At 42.1% G+C, this 18,959-nt stretch overlaps 1 protein-coding gene across 2 annotated transcripts in view; it reads left to right on the top strand.

Moving 5' to 3' along the window:
- Positions 1–897: 897 nt before the first annotated feature.
- Positions 898–18,959, top strand: part of LOC140339006 (uncharacterized) — a 22,925-nt gene continuing 4,863 nt past the window's right edge. Inside the window, exons 1-5 of one of the 2 annotated variants that reach the window (XM_072423476.1) lie at positions 898–1,386; positions 6,436–6,532; positions 6,639–6,821; positions 6,892–7,000; positions 8,585–9,529. In XM_072423476.1, coding sequence (XP_072279577.1) covers positions 6,461–6,532; positions 6,639–6,821; positions 6,892–7,000; positions 8,585–9,529 — 1,309 coding nt within the window. In that variant the 5' untranslated portion in view covers positions 898–1,386; positions 6,436–6,460. Of the gene's footprint in view, positions 1,387–6,435; positions 6,533–6,638; positions 6,822–6,891; positions 7,001–8,584; positions 9,530–18,093; positions 18,326–18,679; positions 18,819–18,959 lie in introns of those variants that run through there. The other variant, XM_072423475.1, reaches the window with a different exon arrangement.

Raw genomic sequence — 18,959 nt, 5'->3', positions numbered from 1 at the left:
CCCATCTATAGAGAGAAAGACAACAAAGTGTAGGGTTTTTAGGCAAGTGTTGTAAAAATGATACCTTCTCATAATGCAAAACAAATTACTACTGATTCATGATCCATGGGCCATATAGGCACTAGACATCAAGCATCTGTCAAAATACGTGCTGAGAATGGCAAATCGCATACGTAAGTCTGATATACCCGACGCATTTCGCCCAACGTGGGCTTCCCCAGGGGTAGTGGTATGTTTAGTGAAGCATTTAGTACTGACTTGACAACATCGAAATATATTTTAAACAGAAGGTTCTGGTTATGCAAAAGTCGTAGTAATGCAAAGAAATATATGAACTATGTAGCAATATAATTAAATATACAGTATTGTTGTTGAAACCATTAAATTGCTATGTGTACTGTGTATGGTACAAGATCAATGTAAAAATAGGGAAAATAGAAAAGTATATATAATAGTGCTTGTGAAATCAACCATAAATTTTATGTGAGTTCCTTTGCTAATAATATTAATTATTAATAAGGCTGACTTACTCAACGAAGGTGAGCAGGCTCAGGTTAATGGGGGAGTCCCCCCGCCCAAAAGAAAGGGGGAAGGCAGATGGTCCCAATATGGTAGATGGAAGTAGGAAGAAGATCAGTTCCAATATAGTGAGAATAGCCTGGGATGGGTAAGTAAGTAATACAGGTAAGTTTGGTATTTCAAACATAACTGAATATGAAGGGAACAAAGGATAAACAAATGATGGTTACCTGATGGTAGGAGGAAGTCCTGAATCGATATCTCAGGGGTGAGACTCTTTTCCGTAGCGTGGAGGAGGAAGTCCCGGATGCCTTCCCTATATAGCTAAGGGGCAGCGTTCAGGGACACTCCCCCGCCACATGCTGGACGCACAAGGCATTTCGGGACCGGGTGTAGGCGTCATCTCGGGCCAAGGATCCCCTAAGGGTTTCACTTACTGAGGTGCTTGGGATTATTAGGCCCCACCCCCGCTCCTCGGGCCTGCATAGAAACAATCCAGGGACTTTCTACTTTACAAATTAAACAATAAAATGTACATTTTCTGCAGTATAGAAACAGTTATCCTTTTTTCCAGGAACCTATCCCAAATAACTCCTATGTAGGGGTTTGTAAGTCTTAGGAAACAATTGTCAATATCATTCTTCATTAGAAAAAACATTTGTGATATCTCATTAAACAATGGTCTGTTGGTCACAAGCTTAAAGCCGAAGTAAACCCAAAATAATAAAATCACACTTACCTTCAATCCCACAGATCATTCCATTCATCGGGAGATTTCTTCCATTGGGTTCCACGTCGTCCCTGTATCCATCTTCGGCACGGCGCAGAGGGAGCGCCAGGCGCCGCCATCTTCCCGGGATGCGTGACGTAGGTATCCTAAGAGGCTCTGCGCTTCTATTCATTCCTGATCGCCTAGGCCATCGAGAATTAAGGGGCAATGCTGCACCAAAAGGGTGTTGCACTTGAAAAAAACACAAACAGAATTTTTATTTTACGCTACTTTACGCTTTAATATACCCTGGGGTGAGTCACATAATAAGTGTGATTACCCCCATCCCCCACCAAAACTTCATCCCCACTTTCATTCCATGGTGCCCTGTCACGTATATCATATACTGGAGGATCAGTGCATGAATTTAATGTGAATATGATCTATAATATTTCTTACAGTATTGATATACTCAGAGTAATGTCAATCAGTTTCATGGTATAAAAGATGCGTTGTAACAATAGGATGTACACTATATATCCAAAATATTTCATAAGGACTTATGGATTATATGATTATATGACACATCGTTATTAGTGTAATTTCCTCCAATCCCCTGAAGAAGCCCAGCAGGGCAAAACGCGTCGGGAATAAGGGACAAGAAATAACATACTGTGTGTACTAATAACATTATCAGACGCCACTATCTAGAAAAAGAACACAATATAGTTGGAGGAAGGGTAGACAACTGGTCTAATTTCAAACTGTACTTTTTCAACATAATAATTGTACTTTACAATATTTGTATTCCTTTTTACTTTTTACAATATAATTTGACCCAAAAAACCCTCTTTCTTTTATTTGGTGTATTCTTCATACACAAACTATTTATTCCCCATATAAATGTCTCTTTACGTTCTTATTATATTATAATATTTTATTATTATTCTGTGAGCTAGAAAGTCCCTGGGGTTATGCTATCGCAAGATGTTACAGAGAAGTCGGGGTTCATAGGGAGTAAGGGCATAGCTATGTGACGGGGTAGCGTGATATGATGGGTATACATTTTTTTTATCATGTGATGGCACCGCACCAATAAAATCCCCCACTAAAGTCACTAAAGTCTTTATTTGACTCATCCCAAGGTATGTCTAGCTTGTGCCAAGCAACCATTGTTTTATCATAAATCCTTTTTTATAATTAAGGCTACGGTTAGTCTAATGGGCTCAGGGCTGATACCGGACGACAATCTGGCTTGTATACAGTGCCCATCGTCCAGTTGACCATCCTGGAAGATCCATGGATGATGGACGTGGAACCATTGTAATGAAAAGTGAGGGGGAGAGAACGCAGCGGGGTGCAGATCTGTCGCCCCCTCTATAGATCAGAATGGCGCTGTATGTACAGAACTTGTGGCATCATTCAGTCTTTTGTTGTTGGAAAGGATCATAAAAGCCTTAGAACTCATGATAGTGACAATTGTTTCCTAAGACAAAACCCCTAAATAGTTATTTATGATTACACAGATTCACTTGCCAAGAATTTTATATATTTAGTGTATTTCAGGTCTGCTGAATCCAGAAATGACATCGGTTTCATTGAATTGGCTCTAGTTCTTGTAATTCAGGAATCGGAATAGACGTCTTTACCAACAACAAAAGTTAACACAGCATATTACAGGTTGACAATCGAAAATCCGGCCATTGATAATCCGGTTCCTTCAGTTTCCCTGCATGAATTTCAGATCACATTTTCAACACAGAGACTGCATTACACTGTTTTGCCACTAATGTTTTGATGGCGCTGTTCTGCAGAAACAGCTGTTAGGTCTTGCTTCTTACATTAAATACACGTTGAGACGTCCCTGGAACTGTACCAGCTGGTCTGTGTGTGGAGGTAAATCTAACTTTTAAAAAATCCGGAATTTTCGAAAATCCGGTGCACCTTTTGCTGGATTTTTGATTTTCAACCTGTATTATCAATCTATAGGTACACCGATGTTTTGCATTTTATATAATAAATGTAGAATTATTCTCATGAAACTTTCATTCGCCTTCTTTTTATTTATACATTTTCTTTTTATACAGAAATATGAGTTCTTTAAGAAGTTGTTTAAATGACCCGAATGTATTTTGCTACATTTGTGGGGAATATTACAGAAACATTACAGAATTAGTGAACAAGTATATCTTGTATATTTTGGTATTAAACTGGGGGACTAAGATAAGTATTGGCCCCCCCATATGGTATGCAGAACTTGTGTAGAATGTCTACGTCAGGGGAAAAATGGAAAACTGAAACGTGTGACATTTGTTGTAGCTATGGTATGCGGAGAGCCCAGAAATCATCATAATGATTGTTATTTGTGTGCTGGGAATGGAAAAGAATCGTTACAAGAAACACAAGTGGGAGTACGGTGATATGGAATCAGTAAGACGACCTGTGCCGCATGGTGCTGATGTTCCCATAGCAGTGTTCAGTCCCTGATATTCCTGTATCCGACATGGAGGATATACAGGGAGTGTAATCCAGGAGTTAGCAGTGAATATGAAGTGAATATGTTTCATCCAACCAGCAGTTCCCCCAAGAAGAGCTCAATGATTTAATACGTGACCGATGAACTTTTATCATCTGGGCTAAAAGAAAAGAAATGTCTGAGAGCGGAAGATAAAATAACGGTTTATAGGACAAGAGAGGTGACACTCCGACCATATTTCAGTGAAGATGGAGACTTTGTGTTGTAACATCCCTGGACTACTAGCCCATATGGGAGGACCAGAATACCGAGCAGAAGACTGGCCGCTTTTCATAGACAGTTCCACTCCAAGTATGAAATCTGTGTTACTGCATAATGACAACTGCTATGCATCAATTCCAATTGTCACTCAACAAAACTTAAAGAAGAATATGAAAATATCAGAATGGTCTTACAAAAGCTTTGCTACATGAACACCAATGCTCCATATGTGTTGATATAAAAATGGTGAATCTCCTACTTGGACACAAAGTGAATACACAAAGTCCCCATGTTTCATCTGCTTGTGGGGGAGCAAAGCGGGATCACTGGAAGAAAGTGACATGGCCTCCAAGGGAAAACATGAAAAAGGTGCAGCGACATGGAGCCAATGGCTGACAATAAATCATTCTCCCCCCACTACACATAAAGTTGGGATTAATGAAGCAATTTGTTAGAGCTCTGAACAAGGACGGTGATTGCTGCAAATACATTTGTAGATTCTTCCCTGGATTGAGTAGTGAAATATAAAAGCAGGAATCTTTGATGGAGCCCAGAAACTGATAAATGATGGAAATGTCACAAGTTACATGACTGATACTGAAGCTTCTGCCTGGCACAGCTATGTCATGGTTGGCAGGAACTTCTTGGGGAACCATAAAACACAAAATTATGAAGAACTGGTACAAAACTTACTCCTAAACTTTATAAATGTGTGTGCTACTATGAGTATAAAGGTACACTATCTCCATATGCAAACATTGCCAGAAAACCTTGGTGATATCAGTGAGGAACAAGGGGAGAGGATCCATCAAGATATAAAGGTGATGGAAGAAAGGTATCAGATGGGAGAGACACATGATGGCAGAATACTGCTGGAGCCGTCCTATCAGCAGAAATCATACAAACTCAGCTTATCAATGACTTCTATGTGATTAGTTCTGTAATATACTGAATATACAATATACTGACATTATTCCACAAATGTCATTCTGTATACGTAGGCATATCTAGTTATATTTTCATGTTTCATTATTATTCTATGAGGTTATTATTGAGGTCATTATTTCACAAACTAGAGCCAATCCAACAAAACCAATACCATATGTGGAATCTGTGCATCAAACATAACCTAAAATCACTTTATTCTGTGTGCTAGGAAATGTTTGATGACCAGTGTTAATGATATTATTAGCATACGAACTCACATAAAATGTATGGTTTATTTCACAAGCACTAATATATATACTTTTCTATTTTCCCTATTTTTACATTGATCTTGTACCATACACAGTACACATAGCAATTTAATGGTTTCAACAACAATACTGTATTTTTAATTATATTGCTACATAGTTCATATATTTCTTTGCATTACTAAAACTTTTCCATACCTGTAAGCAATGCCTTCTGTTTACAATATAATTTGATGATGTCTGTACTAAATGCTTCTCTAAGGTACCACTACCCCTGAGGAAGCCCACATCGGGCGAAATGCGTCGGGTATATCAGACTTACGTATGCAATACTACATTTGCGATTCTCAGCACGTATTTTGACAGATGTTTGATGTCTAGTGCTTATATGGCCCATGTATGTGAAAGCCCTGATTCAAGTTGAATCATGAATCAGTAGTAATTTGTTTTGTATTATGAGAAGTTATCATTATTACAACACTTGCCTAAAAACCTGACACGTTGTTGTCTTTCTCTCTATATATTACCCAGGGTTGGCAAAAAACGCATCAACTCAAAATCACTACACATATATTTTTGGTTTTCTATTTTTCCTCCCATCTATACCTATAATCCCCCTCAAGTCTTGAAATGGTATAATCCATAACCCCTCCCATGTGTAAATATAATCCCACCCAAGTCTTCATGTGGTATAATCCATAACCCCTTTTATCTATAACTATGACCCCACCCCAGAGTCTTGATATGGTATGTTCCATAACCATTCCCACGTATACCTATAACCCCCCCAAGTCTTGATATAGTACAATTTTTACCCTTCCCATCTATAACTATAACCCCTTCCTTCAAGAAACAAGCCCTTTCCACTTTTATATACCCCCCTATACCACCCTGTCCAACCAGAGTCCAACCACTGAAACCAAAGAAAAACTCTACCCTCCAAGAATTAATCTCCCCTCCATCTCTACATACCTCCACCCTATACCAGCCTGAGTCCAGCCCCCAAAATCCAGGACAACCTCTAAGAAACAACCCTCCACCATCTCTATATACCCCCATGCTACCCTTGGTCCAGCTGTTGTACTCTGAGTTACCGTAATACCTCGCAGTTGTACAAATCCTCCTCCTTCATGTACCCCAACCTGATAACAATGTGGTACCGGCCAATTGGCTTTGAGCCTCTAAAGTCATATGCCCCCTCCCTCAGTCACACGTCATTAATACTGTCCAATCGCAATTATGGGAAAGCCAACAAGCCTGTCTGTCTACTGTTACAGGGACTGAACACTGGCCACCCCGACCATGGACAGGGGACATCTTCCTGAGAGGATACTCAACCTCACCCTGGAGATCATCTACCTGCTGACAGGAGAGGTGAGGAGGATTCTGGGAGGTCACATGACATGGGTGGGTAATATCACCTCAAGCTTCTCAGGAATCTGTGTAATCTGGTCATTAGTCCATGTGGTCCCATTTTTAGAATTACATGGTGGTAAAGAAGTCCAATGACCAGACTGGAGGTTTCAGCCTTTCCGAAGTGGTAGGTGGAAGTACTCTGAGCCCCATCCCAGTGCTTCCGTCCCGATCACAGATACAAGAGAGAGTCAACAAGCAGAAGATCCTGGAACTGACCAACCAAATCCTTGAGCTCCTGGTGGGAGAGGTGAGCTGGGAATTCTGGGACAATATTATGGGATGTGTCTGGATGGTGACTGTATCATTGTGTGTGTCAGGTTCCTCAGGACAATGAAAACGTCACCTTGAACTTTTCCATGGAGGAATGGGAAAACCTGGGTAGAGGGGCTGCAGGTGGAATGGATGAGATGATAGAACCTTTCCAAGGTAAGAAGCAGCTATGTGAGTCGTGTATATTCATGCCACAGCTCTAACATAAGGGTCACACCATGGAGGGGGGTGTCCTGTCCCATGATCTGGTTGTATGGGTTCCTAAAATGGGTACCTCCGTACAGGTACCTATTGCTTCCGTCGGCATGTAGAACACAATGATGACCTCATGCTAGAATCCCATACTAGAAAAAACCTCATTAGTCTTGTGTTCTTCCTCCTCCATCTGGTTCCTTCTTCTCATTCCACCAGGCCCATAATGGATCATGTGTTCATTATTTCTTTTCGGGTTGGATGCCAATCCCCCCTCCGGCTCCATTCTTTTATCGTGACACTATATAAGCTTGGCTGGTGTTGGAGCTCACGTATGGTTTACGTCTTCCTCCTCCAAGGGTGGCAGTATTTGGAGCCGGTCATTGGTCCCTCAGGACACTGCATCCTATGAGGAAGTCACATGCTCCTCCATACACATAGATGGAGCTAGGGAGTGCAGCAAAGAAAAGTATCCTGGGCAGTCTGTAGGATATATTTATTGTTATTGTCAGTCTGGCTTTTCCCTTATCTTCTTGAACCTTCTCCCCACCTTGAACCCATTATTTTGTGAATTTCCTCCATCATTTATTGTCAAGTGTCTGTGACGCTCACTGGGACTTGGCCCAGGGACCCGAAACTGACAGCACCATATTGGGTTTATATACACCAGATACCTCTCCCGTTATCTGTATTACATGCACTTGCAGAGAGAGATAACATTAGGTTAACAAGAGAATGTATTGCAGCACACACCACATATATCACAAACAATGGCCCTGATTTAACAAAGCTCTCCAAGGCTGGGGAAAAAACACTTTCAGCAGTGAACCTGGGTGATCCAGCAAACCTAGAATGAATTTCTTGAAACTAGTTTGCCAATTGTTAGCAACTGTTTTCAACCCTCGACCAGATCCATTCCAAGTTTACTGGATCACCCAGCTTCACTGGTGAAAGTATATTCTCTCCAGACTTGGAGAGCTTTAATAAACCGGGGCCAATGTTCCAATATGGTTATCATGCAGAATAAAGCCACTATGAAAAGCACACATATAAGAACAATATTCACTGTTACTGTTTCACACAATGCCCCTAGCCAATATAACTGAACCACAAGCCCGTCACTTATCAGTGGCGTCAGTCTTTAATTCCTGCAACATTATTTAGAATAAATGCACAACACACGTAATATCAGCTTTACACATATATAATCAAATGGTTTACATGCTGTGACCTCTCCCATAGTGACACGATTCTCCCCCTCCACAGCCCTTCTCCTCTTCTCGGTAATCTTGCCTATTACACAACAACTCTGCGTAACTGACAGTCAGTTGGTCCCTGCGAGATCACCATGACAATGAGATTAGCTTGTGTTTAAGCATGGATATGTGACACTCAGTAAGTGTCTTGCAGCCATTGCAGAGTCCTAACTCTGTTTTAGGTGTAATAATTGGGATGTCCATCTGATCACAAGAATTAGTAACACATAAATGATTCAGTCATGTCACATCCGTATCACACTCAGCTGTTCATCGTGTCTTCTGTCTGCAGATTTCGGGGGATCCCTGGACATGGCCATCTCTGAACCCAGCCGAGGATCGCAGTATATCTGTAAACCGAGGAAGCGGAAGGGTCAGCCGGTGAGATACGTGGCAGATAATGCAGCCTCGGCAGAGGACGGGAACCTCACCGATTCAGAGAGCCATACAGACTTCAGCTCTATGTACCCCAAGAAGGAGCTGAGCACCAGAATCTACACTCGTTCTGAGCAAACCCAAACCGACTTGACACTGAACCTAATTAAAGATGAACCGGAGGACAGCGCCACCAAACAGCCCGCCATGGACTTTCTGCGTGTTGACTACGATTCAATCTTTGTCGCCGGTTCAGTTTCAGCTCCTCAGGAGACCAGAAAGTTATACGACTGCACATTGTGTGGCAAAACCTTCACCAGCAAATCAGGAATCGTCAAGCACCGGCGGATGCATTCGGGTCGGGTAGTGGCTTGTCCTGATTGTGGGAAGGAGTTCACGTGTAATTCAGAGCTGGTGGCTCACCAGAGGACTCACACTGGTGAGAAGCCTTTCCCTTGCTCCTCATGTGGAAAGTGTTTCTCCACCAACACTAATCTGGTGGCACACCAGCGCATTCACACAGGAGAGAAACCTTATTCGTGTATCGAGTGTGGGAAATGTTTTACCAGCAGCTCTGACCTGGTCAAACACCAAATCATTCACACGGGGGAAAAACCATTCTGCTGCCCGGATTGTGGCAAGGGCTTCACCAGCAAATCCAACCTGGTCAAACATCAGAGAATTCACACGGGTGAAAAACCCTTCCTGTGCTCCGAGTGTGGCAAAGGCTTCGCCATCAAGTCCAACCTTATCAAACATCAGGTGGTGCACACCGGTGAGAAGCCCTATCCCTGCCCCGAGTGTGGTAAGTGCTTCTCCAACCAATCCAATGTGGCCAAGCACCAGCGGACTCACTATGGACCAAAAAGAAGGCTCATTGAATGACCCCAGAAAAAAGGCTGATCCCTGTTATAAGTCCCTCATCCCCCTGTATCACCTACCTATAGGCTCTCTCTAGAGTCTCCTGTAAAATATTCAGTGACCCAAATACTTACCTGAATCTATGATCACGAGACACCAGGTCTCAAATATTCTCTTACAAGGGTCGGTTTTTGAGTGGCCCCTCCCTGGTAAAATGGACGGTTCTTATTAGCTGCCTATTGGTGGGGTTATCTTAGGGTCCTAAACACTGGGCAGCACGGTGGCTCAGGTGTTAGCACTCCGGCCTTTGCAGCGCTAATTCCCAGGTTCGATCCCCAGCCAGGACATTATCTGCATGGAGTTTGCAGGTTCTCCCCGTGTCTGCGTGGGTTTCCTCCCACATCCCAAAAACATGCAGTTAGGTTCATTGGCTTCTCCCTAACAACTGACCTTAGACTATAATAATCACATATGACTATGGGAGGGACATTAGATTGTGAGCTCCTTTGAGGGACAGTTAGTGACACGACTATGTACAGCGCTGCGTAATATGATGGTGCTATATAAATACTGTATAATAATAATAATAAACACTGACAATGTTACAGCATAGGGCCACAGGACCGACCTTCATTTATAAAAGAGACACCGCAGAGTGTCATGTGACGATGGACGCGGAGTAAGAGGTTTTGTGAATGGGTGGGGGAGGAATGGAGGACTACGCCTGGCTGGGTTTTATTCTTCACTTTCTGCATTTGGAAGAATCTTCTGAATTCTTTGGCCTCCAGACTTCCAGGAGAGATGCTTTGTATTTGGTGAATTTATTATCTGTGGATGGATCGTTTTTATTAGAGGTATCTAAATCTAATGGGGGCAGAGGTGGGGGGGAGGGGGGGGTAATTGTACGTCATCTTCTAAACTAGTCATTGTTCTATTAACATTTTTTAATAAAGATTGTTAAAAGTCATACCGATCACATGACATGGTGGTACTCTTTCTTTGATTTCAGAAAATGGGGGGGGGGGGGGATACACAATTTAGGAACTTAGCCAACTAAAAATAAAATGTATAAGAACCAACATAGAAAGGGTTGTGGAAGCGTGTGGTGAGCAGACACGGTTGTGTGTAGATGCGGTTGGTTGTGTGCTGGCAACTCGCTTCCTGGCCACTATTTTCCTCCATGCAGTATGAGACGAGTTTAGTAATGGGTCATTCAGGGAAGGCCATGGAAGGGTCTGTGTATGCCCATCACTACCATGTCACCAGCCATCATCCCCATCAGTACCATGCCACCAGCCATCATCCCCATCCTCACCATGCCACCAGCCATCATCCCCATTCTCACATACCACCAGCAATCATCCCCATCACTACCATGCCACCAGCCATCATCCCCATCCTCACCATGCCACCAGCCATCATCCCCAGCCTCACGATGCCACCAGCCATCACCCCCATCCTCACATGCCACCAGCAAGTCCCCATTCATTACTTGTCGTGCCCGGACATTGTAGTAGAACTGCAGAGGTCATCTGCAGTTCAGTTTCTCACGTGACATCACGTGGGAAACTGAACTGCAAATTACTTCTGCAGTTCCACTACGATCTCTGGGCACTACAGGGGATGAATGGGGACAAGTCCCTATTCATCACTTGTAGTGCTCTGTATTCTTGGATAGAGAAACTCTATCCATGTTTTTCGGGTCGGGTCTATCCGAATTCGAACAGCCATATTTCGGTCGAATATAAGGACAACCCAAATTCAAACACCGACACTATTTAGGAGCAGGAACCAGGAAGTTGTCACAATCAATCTGCACCGGAAGGAAATCATTAAGCCTTCATATAGTGCTGCCCTAGTTTCCGATTGGAGCTCGTACTGGGCATGTGCAAAGTGAGGGTACGCACTGAGCAAGTGCAATACGGTTCATCTAGAGATAGGTTTGTGACACTTGTACAAGTTTCTCACACATCTGCTCATTCATTGGAGAAAGGTTTCGAATTCCCCGTACCTGTACAATTTCTTTATTCCGTATAATGGTTGTTTCCTTTTTTCTTTTTTTTGGTGACCTCTGAAGAAGTCACTGTTTTTTGTAATTTTGTAAATAACATATATTTGGGATTCAATGCTCAAGTCCATAGGATACTGATTTTGTGGATGATTAGGTCCAGCATAGGAGATTACTGGAACCCTTACACGACTTCTAGGCTCTTCGGTAAGTTCCACCGAGTCTCTTTTTCTCTTTGAAGGGGCTACGACTGGTAGAAGTGTTTTCTTCAGATACATCATGTTCTTCATCTGTAGATTCATCCTCTTCCTCAATTTTTAGGTCAGTAGGGTGCCTTTTAAATGGTTTAAGGTTACATATATTGGACCTTTTAGATTCTGGAGGGTAACAGTTTTTCCTTTTAGGCTGTGAATCAGGTAAGGTCCTTTAAAGTCTGCTTCCGTCCTTCGGCATTATAAAACAGTACTTCGTCCCTTACAATATAGACAACATATTGACTTTTTATCTGCCTAGCCATGTGGGACTTATTCTGCCTTTTCTAGATTGCTCCACATTCATCTTTTGCTTTCATATCTGCTACCTTCCCTAATTTTTGTATCCTGAAACATTGCATATTCATTTTCTGTTGGCAGAAGGATGTTGTTCAGCTACAACAAAAACTTGTACATTAGTTGTTATAAACCAAATATTTCAATGCAATATTGGTAATCTTTTTGAAAAACAAAAAAATTATTTTAAAGAAGCAATATATTATAAGATTGTTTGACTAAATCAATTGAAATTATACTCCCCTACTCGTAACAAATGTGACATCAGCTGTCTTCCCCAATGGTGCTGGCTATGCACCCAAATAACATTGACTAATCTAGCACAGGGGTCGGCAAACTACGGCCTAGCCAATAGTTTGTTCCTTCCTAACGCCCCCTGGCCGATCCGGCCTAATGTTGGCAACCCGCAGCTCCAGGGTTGCGGGTTGCCAACCTGATCCTTTAGGGGCGTTAGGAACTACCGGAGCTCCGGTGCCGCCTCCTTGCTGTTCCTCCCCTATTTAATACGGCCTGCATTGATACTTCCGCCACCGCGGTAAATAGGGAGCGCTCCCTGAAGGTAATTCCCTCTCTTCCACAATGCATAAGAAGGATGGGGATTTCATTTCTGGGGCGTTCCCTGGTTAGTGGGCGGAGCCATTGGGGCGGGACACGGAGTACGGCCTAGTGTGCTCCCGCCCACCCCTAAAACGGCCTAGTGGCCATAAAAGTTCGCTGACCCCTGTTCCAGCACATACCAAAATGTATATGGTGCTAGGTATGTCCTGTTTATTACATTCATAAACAACTGCAAATAAATTCTAAAATTAAACTACAAGTCACTTGGAACGCTATCCAATAATAATATTAGGAGGCGGTTTGCATTACAAGCGGCTGTAAAATTTGGCATTGTTTGGTGTTAGAAAGGGGCAGTAACAAACCTAAACAAACCTAAAAATAAAGAGAAAATATACAAAATATTTGTATTAGTAACAATAAGCTTCTATTAGATCCCATTGTAATATAAATCTTATCAGGATCTACCAGAACAAACCCGGGCCATTTCCCAAATCCATAACACAAACCTTTATTGTAACATACATATTACCGTCATGTTCTGTAATTTACATCAATACAATAAAACGTACGAAAATTCTGTCACCTGCAAATTCATTTAGAAAAATTGAATTTGAATTCCAATAATATTTATTTTTACTGATGAAATGTTAAGTTTATTGTTGGATAAACGTGATAAAAATGAGTGAACTGAACATTAATCTGTGAATATAATAATAATAATGTAATATAATATAAGAATTATTTTTTTATAAACAATATTCTTACCGGAAATGTGAATGTGGCCTCCGTGCAGTACATCAACATAAAGGTTTGCGGAGGAATACATATTGGATGGAAGGGAAAATACGGTGGCATTTAGGAATATATCCCAACGGTCTTGGCTTTCTGACACCCTTTTCCTAAAGCTCTAAAAAGAACATAAATAGATAGAAATACATGTGTATATAAGTGAAATACCTTTATATATCGCCATTTGTCTTCTCATCCAGATTATTGGTCTGGGGATGATACTATACTGCGCTTTATTTCCAATTATTTGCATAATGACAAATTTATCTACTGAAATTATATATATAATAATATAATATATATATATATATATAATACTGAATTATATTAATGTTGAATATCAAAGAAAATAATCATTGACAAGAAAAAATTTGAAAAAACAAAAAAGGAATTTCATGTGAAAAGACTTCATTGACAAATTCTCGGCCCTGGTCACTTAGGATCCTCTTTGGGCGTCCATGGCGATACATCATGTCTATTATTTTCTCACTTTACCGCCGATTTAGTTTTCAAGGGAATGAATAGAAATCAGTTGCTGTGAAAATGTACGATGTATGGATTTGTACTCACGGGCAATGGGCCAGCGATATCTATACCAATTCCCATACTTCTCATCCCTCAAAGGAGAAAGATCTACACAGACACAGCTCTTAGAAAGAAAAAATAAAGAAAATAAAAATCACCTTTATACGTTGTGTGACTGAAGATTGAGGTTTTCCAGCAGGCTGACATTTATCACATGCTGAAACTTAAAATAAAATTACTTATTACATTTGATAAAGAAACACCCCCCATCCGAGTCACCATGGTGTGCATTGGGCCATTGCTAACTTTAATATATAGAAATAAAGGTACAACATAATACCGCGCACCATCATTGGTAGACTGCCACCATGTGCACAGACGCACCGTTACCCTTAGTTTTCCAAATCAGTTTTATTGTGAAAAAACATCAAGGTTCAAACAAAAAATAAATCGTACAGTATGGGTCAAAGTTATACAACCAAAAAGTGCAATAATAAAACCATAAACAGGATCGTGTATAACCAAATGGAACCCGAGTATTTTCATTTTTTGTAAAACAAAGTGAATATAGAAAGTAGGGGGAGGGGGACAAATCTTATCAGTTACATAAATCTACTCACATTCAATACATAAACCACCAAAAGTATTCCATTTAGTTAGAATGTAGGGAAGCGGGCTGAGGGGGCTGCCCATTATATTCCACTGATGTAGAGAAATGTATCCAGTGGTACCAAGTCTTGGCAAACTTGTCCGCTCTCTTGGAATCGGTGGATATCATATCTTCCATATGATAGATATCACTTACCCTTCTCAACCAGTGACTTACAGTCGGGGGAGGGGTGCTCATCCAACAAGCAGGTATACGTGCTTTAGCAGCGTTCAATAAATGTCTCAAAAGGGAATTGTTGTACACCTTGCGCGAGAAGTCAGAGACATGAAGAAGCGCTAGGGTTGGTTTGGCCTTGATATCCGTAAGTTTAGGAATCATTTCAGCCGACAATAAAATTACAATTTGTGGCACTCCGGTAAAATATGCAGCAGCGTGCCCGGAGCTGTACCACATATCCAGCAAATGGCATCATGTGGAAAGAGATACATATAGATGGCGTATGACAAAGTGCAGCATCACGTCTTGAAGCGCATGTTTAGTTCAGGCTCCCACTTAGACACAAATGGGGGGGATTCGGGGGCATCTATGGGGACCAACGTCTGGGAGCATTGGGAAATACACAAAGACTCAATAGGGGTGAATAAACAAGCCCTGGGAAGGGACCGCAACACGTAAGAGAGTTGTATATGCCTCCAGGGGGACAATGATGGCAGCTCATTATCTGATTGCAAGGTCGGTAAGTGGGCCCATTCCCCCCTGTAAACTCCAAGTCTACGCCAAGAACGAAATATCGGGTCGGAGAGTCCAGGAGGAAACTCCGGGTGCCCAAGAGAGGCGAGGGATATGTAACTACTCTCTGGGTGTTAAGAAATGTGGGAAGTATTCTTAGCGTCTCACCAATCAGAGCATGTCTGGACATAACAGACACCGGTGCCACACCAATGAGTCAATTAGGGTTTTGGAGCATGCGTCTTCCACCCATAGTGACCCAATCCAATAGTCTGGACAAGTGTACAGCTTGGTGATAAAGTATGGGATCTGGGAACGCCAGCCCACCTCTAGCTTTAGGGAGTCTCAGTCTGGACATTTAGATTTTTGGGGTACCAGAATGCCAAATGAACTTTATGAATTCTGAGCGGAACTTGGAACCCGTATTGGTGGGGGGGCGTGTAGTATATACAGTAACCTGGGCATAGCATTCATTTTACCACATTACACCTCCCAAACCACGTAAATGCCAGTTGTTTCCACCGCTGCAGATCTTTCCGAATCGATTAGGTAAAGGCGGGAAATTGATATCTACAACATGTGACAGCTTCGCGGGGATCTGGGTGCCCAAGGACGAAATAGATGTCTTAGCCCATCACAGAGGAGCCACAGTTACGTTTCTGCTTCTCTCAGCAATCACAATATTTACAGTCGTGTTTTCTGGTTGGCAAGTTGCACTGTTGTTACTTAGAGTAATATGTCGGCGCTATATAAATCCTGTTTATTAATAATAATAACATTCAGAGATTCAGCTTACACTTTGGCCTGCAGCAAGGGAATAGGCCGAGGGCTGGCATGGTGTGAGGGCCCCTGCAGGTTTAGTACGGGATATTGTGAGAGATCGGGTGGGATTACCTAGAGGTTAGGTGGGAAGTAAAGGGGAGGAGAATTGGAAGGATTAGGAGGGTCCATTGGAAGGGAGGGAAAGTTTTTCGCGGGAAGTAAAATTCCCACCCACCCTACCTTTTTGTAACGGTTAGGTGCGGAGGCGGTTGGGGTTTAGGAGGGTAAGAGTCCTGTTGGTTATTTTGGAGGGCAACCCAGTGGTAGAGTGCCCAGTTAAAGGGTTATGGTGTGGCCCCTGAGGAGTTGTTGGGCAGCTAGGGGCCGGGGTGTGTTTAAGACATAAAAGATATTTTGTTTAAAGCGGACTTTACCTTTCCTAGACCTGCAGCCAGGAGGATGAAAAAGGTGAATTTGGTTGGGATATAAGTGCAATCTTGGATTGGTTATAAGTTTATTTTTATATTAGGTTCAGAAAAGGTTTATAGGTACAGGTATTGCAATAAATATAGTAATAGTATATTAATGTTATGTGTTTTATATGTTAGTTTAATAATGTTTTGTTTATTGGCATTTATTGATTTATTTAGGGTTATGTTTTGGTAATAAATCGTCTGCTTGCCAGCCATTTTAAATCCCAAAAGGTGTCGGAGTATTTTTTGGGGGATAAGAGGCTGGTAGGCGAATTGGGAAGGAGGTGCGGGGAAAGGTTTTGTGGGTTTAAATTTAGGTGCGGGAAAGTTTTATGGTGTGGGATGTGTTTTTAGGAAGGGGGCGGTAGATCTGAACTACCCTTGTCAAGTGTTTAATAACCCCCCTAGCATTTGAATTCTGTCCAGATTGCCATGCAAGCTTTTTGCATTGAAAAATGATTTTACATTGTAGGCTAGAATTCTCCGGCATAACTCACTGAAATATCTCCAATAGTTATTCAATTTATTTATAAAGTTTAAAAAAACAAACAAAAATAAAATAAAAGAATGGTTAACCATGTACAATAACTGTACAGTAGCTTATATATCTAAAATCTAGTTCTATGTATATGATATGAGGATTTCTTTGTATTGGACTATTTTACATGAATTTTATAAAGGGAGATCAGGAATGAATATTTTCCCCAATATCACACAAGTATTGGGAGGATCCAGCTCTTCCCCCAGATTGTACGTTTACTGCAAGGTTCCAATGCATGGAAGAAAACAGAGTTATTTATGTTCTGACGATGGCCTAATGATGACATTTTAGGGGGTGTTGGACACGGGTGTCCCCCACTTGCACCTACATTTTTGTACAGCTCCTCGTTCCAGAGAAATTGAGGTTGTTAGTAGGGAAGGGGGCAGGGTAGCGTAGTATGACATTTCTAGTTTTGTGACAGGTAGGTATAAATTTGGGGGTCGCACCTCCTTGCTATGTAAGTGGCCCCGGGGGGTCCCTGATTTGTATGTTTAATTTCGGGCTTCTAGACACACTTACTTATAAAACAGCAGCACCAATGTTAAATTTTCACTATTTTTTATAATTATGACCCCATATTTTGTAGGTGATTGAAGGTGGGGTGATGAAGTTTGGGGTACTGCTAGCTTTGAGGGTCCCTTGTGTACCCTGATAATCTCAAGTCGGTAGGCCATACTGATCAGGAAATATAAAGGTTTATTATGTAAGGCGGCAGAACATGACATGCTGCATTCATACACAAAGTGAAAGTGAAACTATTCTAACAATGACGTCATTATACGACCTCATGGTGGGTTTTTTTTTAGGACACCCCCAAGGATAGAGAACCCCCCCAGAACAGCTAGCAAGTGGAACAACCAGTATGCATCTGGGACCTGGAGGGCTGGAATGCATACACAGCTATGATTGGCGAGTCCAACCCGGAAGAGGAGGGCTGGAATGCATACACAGCTATGATTGGCGAGTCCAACCCGGAAGAGGAGGGCTGGAATGCATACACAACTATGATTGACGAGTCCAACGTGAAAGTAAAGGGCTGGTACTCATACAAAGCTGTGATTGGGGAGTCCAACCCGGAAGTAAAGGGCTGGTACTCATACACAGTTGTGATTGGGGAGTCCAACCCGGAAGGGGAGGGCTGGAACGCATACTAAGCCATGATTCGAGAGCACAAACCGGAAATAAAGTCTTGGAACGCACAACCCGGAAGAAAGTGTCTGGAGTCGGTGTATTTCCGGCAGGTTTGTGGTGCAGGTCAGTGGCCCCTGTGGTTTGTTATAGGATGGGCCCCTGTGTACTGCTTCTCCCTCCCAGCACTGTGCTCCAGCAGATCAGAATGATAATAATAGTGTTGGGGATTATTGGATCAGAACTCATTCTGGGTGTATTTCATATTATAGTCACAGCTCCTTCTATTTCCATTTATATAGTGCTGACATAGTCTGTAGGGCAGTACATAGTACAGCATCTTTTTACCACTGACATAAGAAAATAACACTCCATGGCTTCCACTACAAAGTTCTGGGGTCACATGATGGGGGGTAGAGTATCCCCTTATTTACTAACCCGTCCCCCCAGCGGTCTTTACAGAACTGTTTATATTTATAGACGGATCAGAAAGAAGCTGCACAAATATTTGAACCAATGGGGCTTCTCCGCTGAGGATTAAGCCAAGATGGAGAGGAGGGAGAGAGTGCAAACTATACTGAACCTCACCCTGGAGATCATCTACCTGCTGACCGGAGAGGTGAGGGGGATGGTGGGGGTCACATGACTCTAATAATACCCTGAGTGGAGAGGTGAGGGGGATTGTGGGGGTCACATGACTAATAATAATACCCTGAGCGGAGAGGTGAGGGGGATTGTGGGGGTCACATGACTCTAATAA

This window comes from Pyxicephalus adspersus, chromosome 10 (assembly GCF_032062135.1).
Source record: "Pyxicephalus adspersus chromosome 10, UCB_Pads_2.0, whole genome shotgun sequence".
Classification (NCBI taxonomy): Eukaryota; Metazoa; Chordata; class Amphibia; order Anura; family Pyxicephalidae; genus Pyxicephalus; species Pyxicephalus adspersus.
Note: the sequence above shows the minus strand (reverse complement) of the source record. Positions and strands in the feature narration are given on the sequence as shown.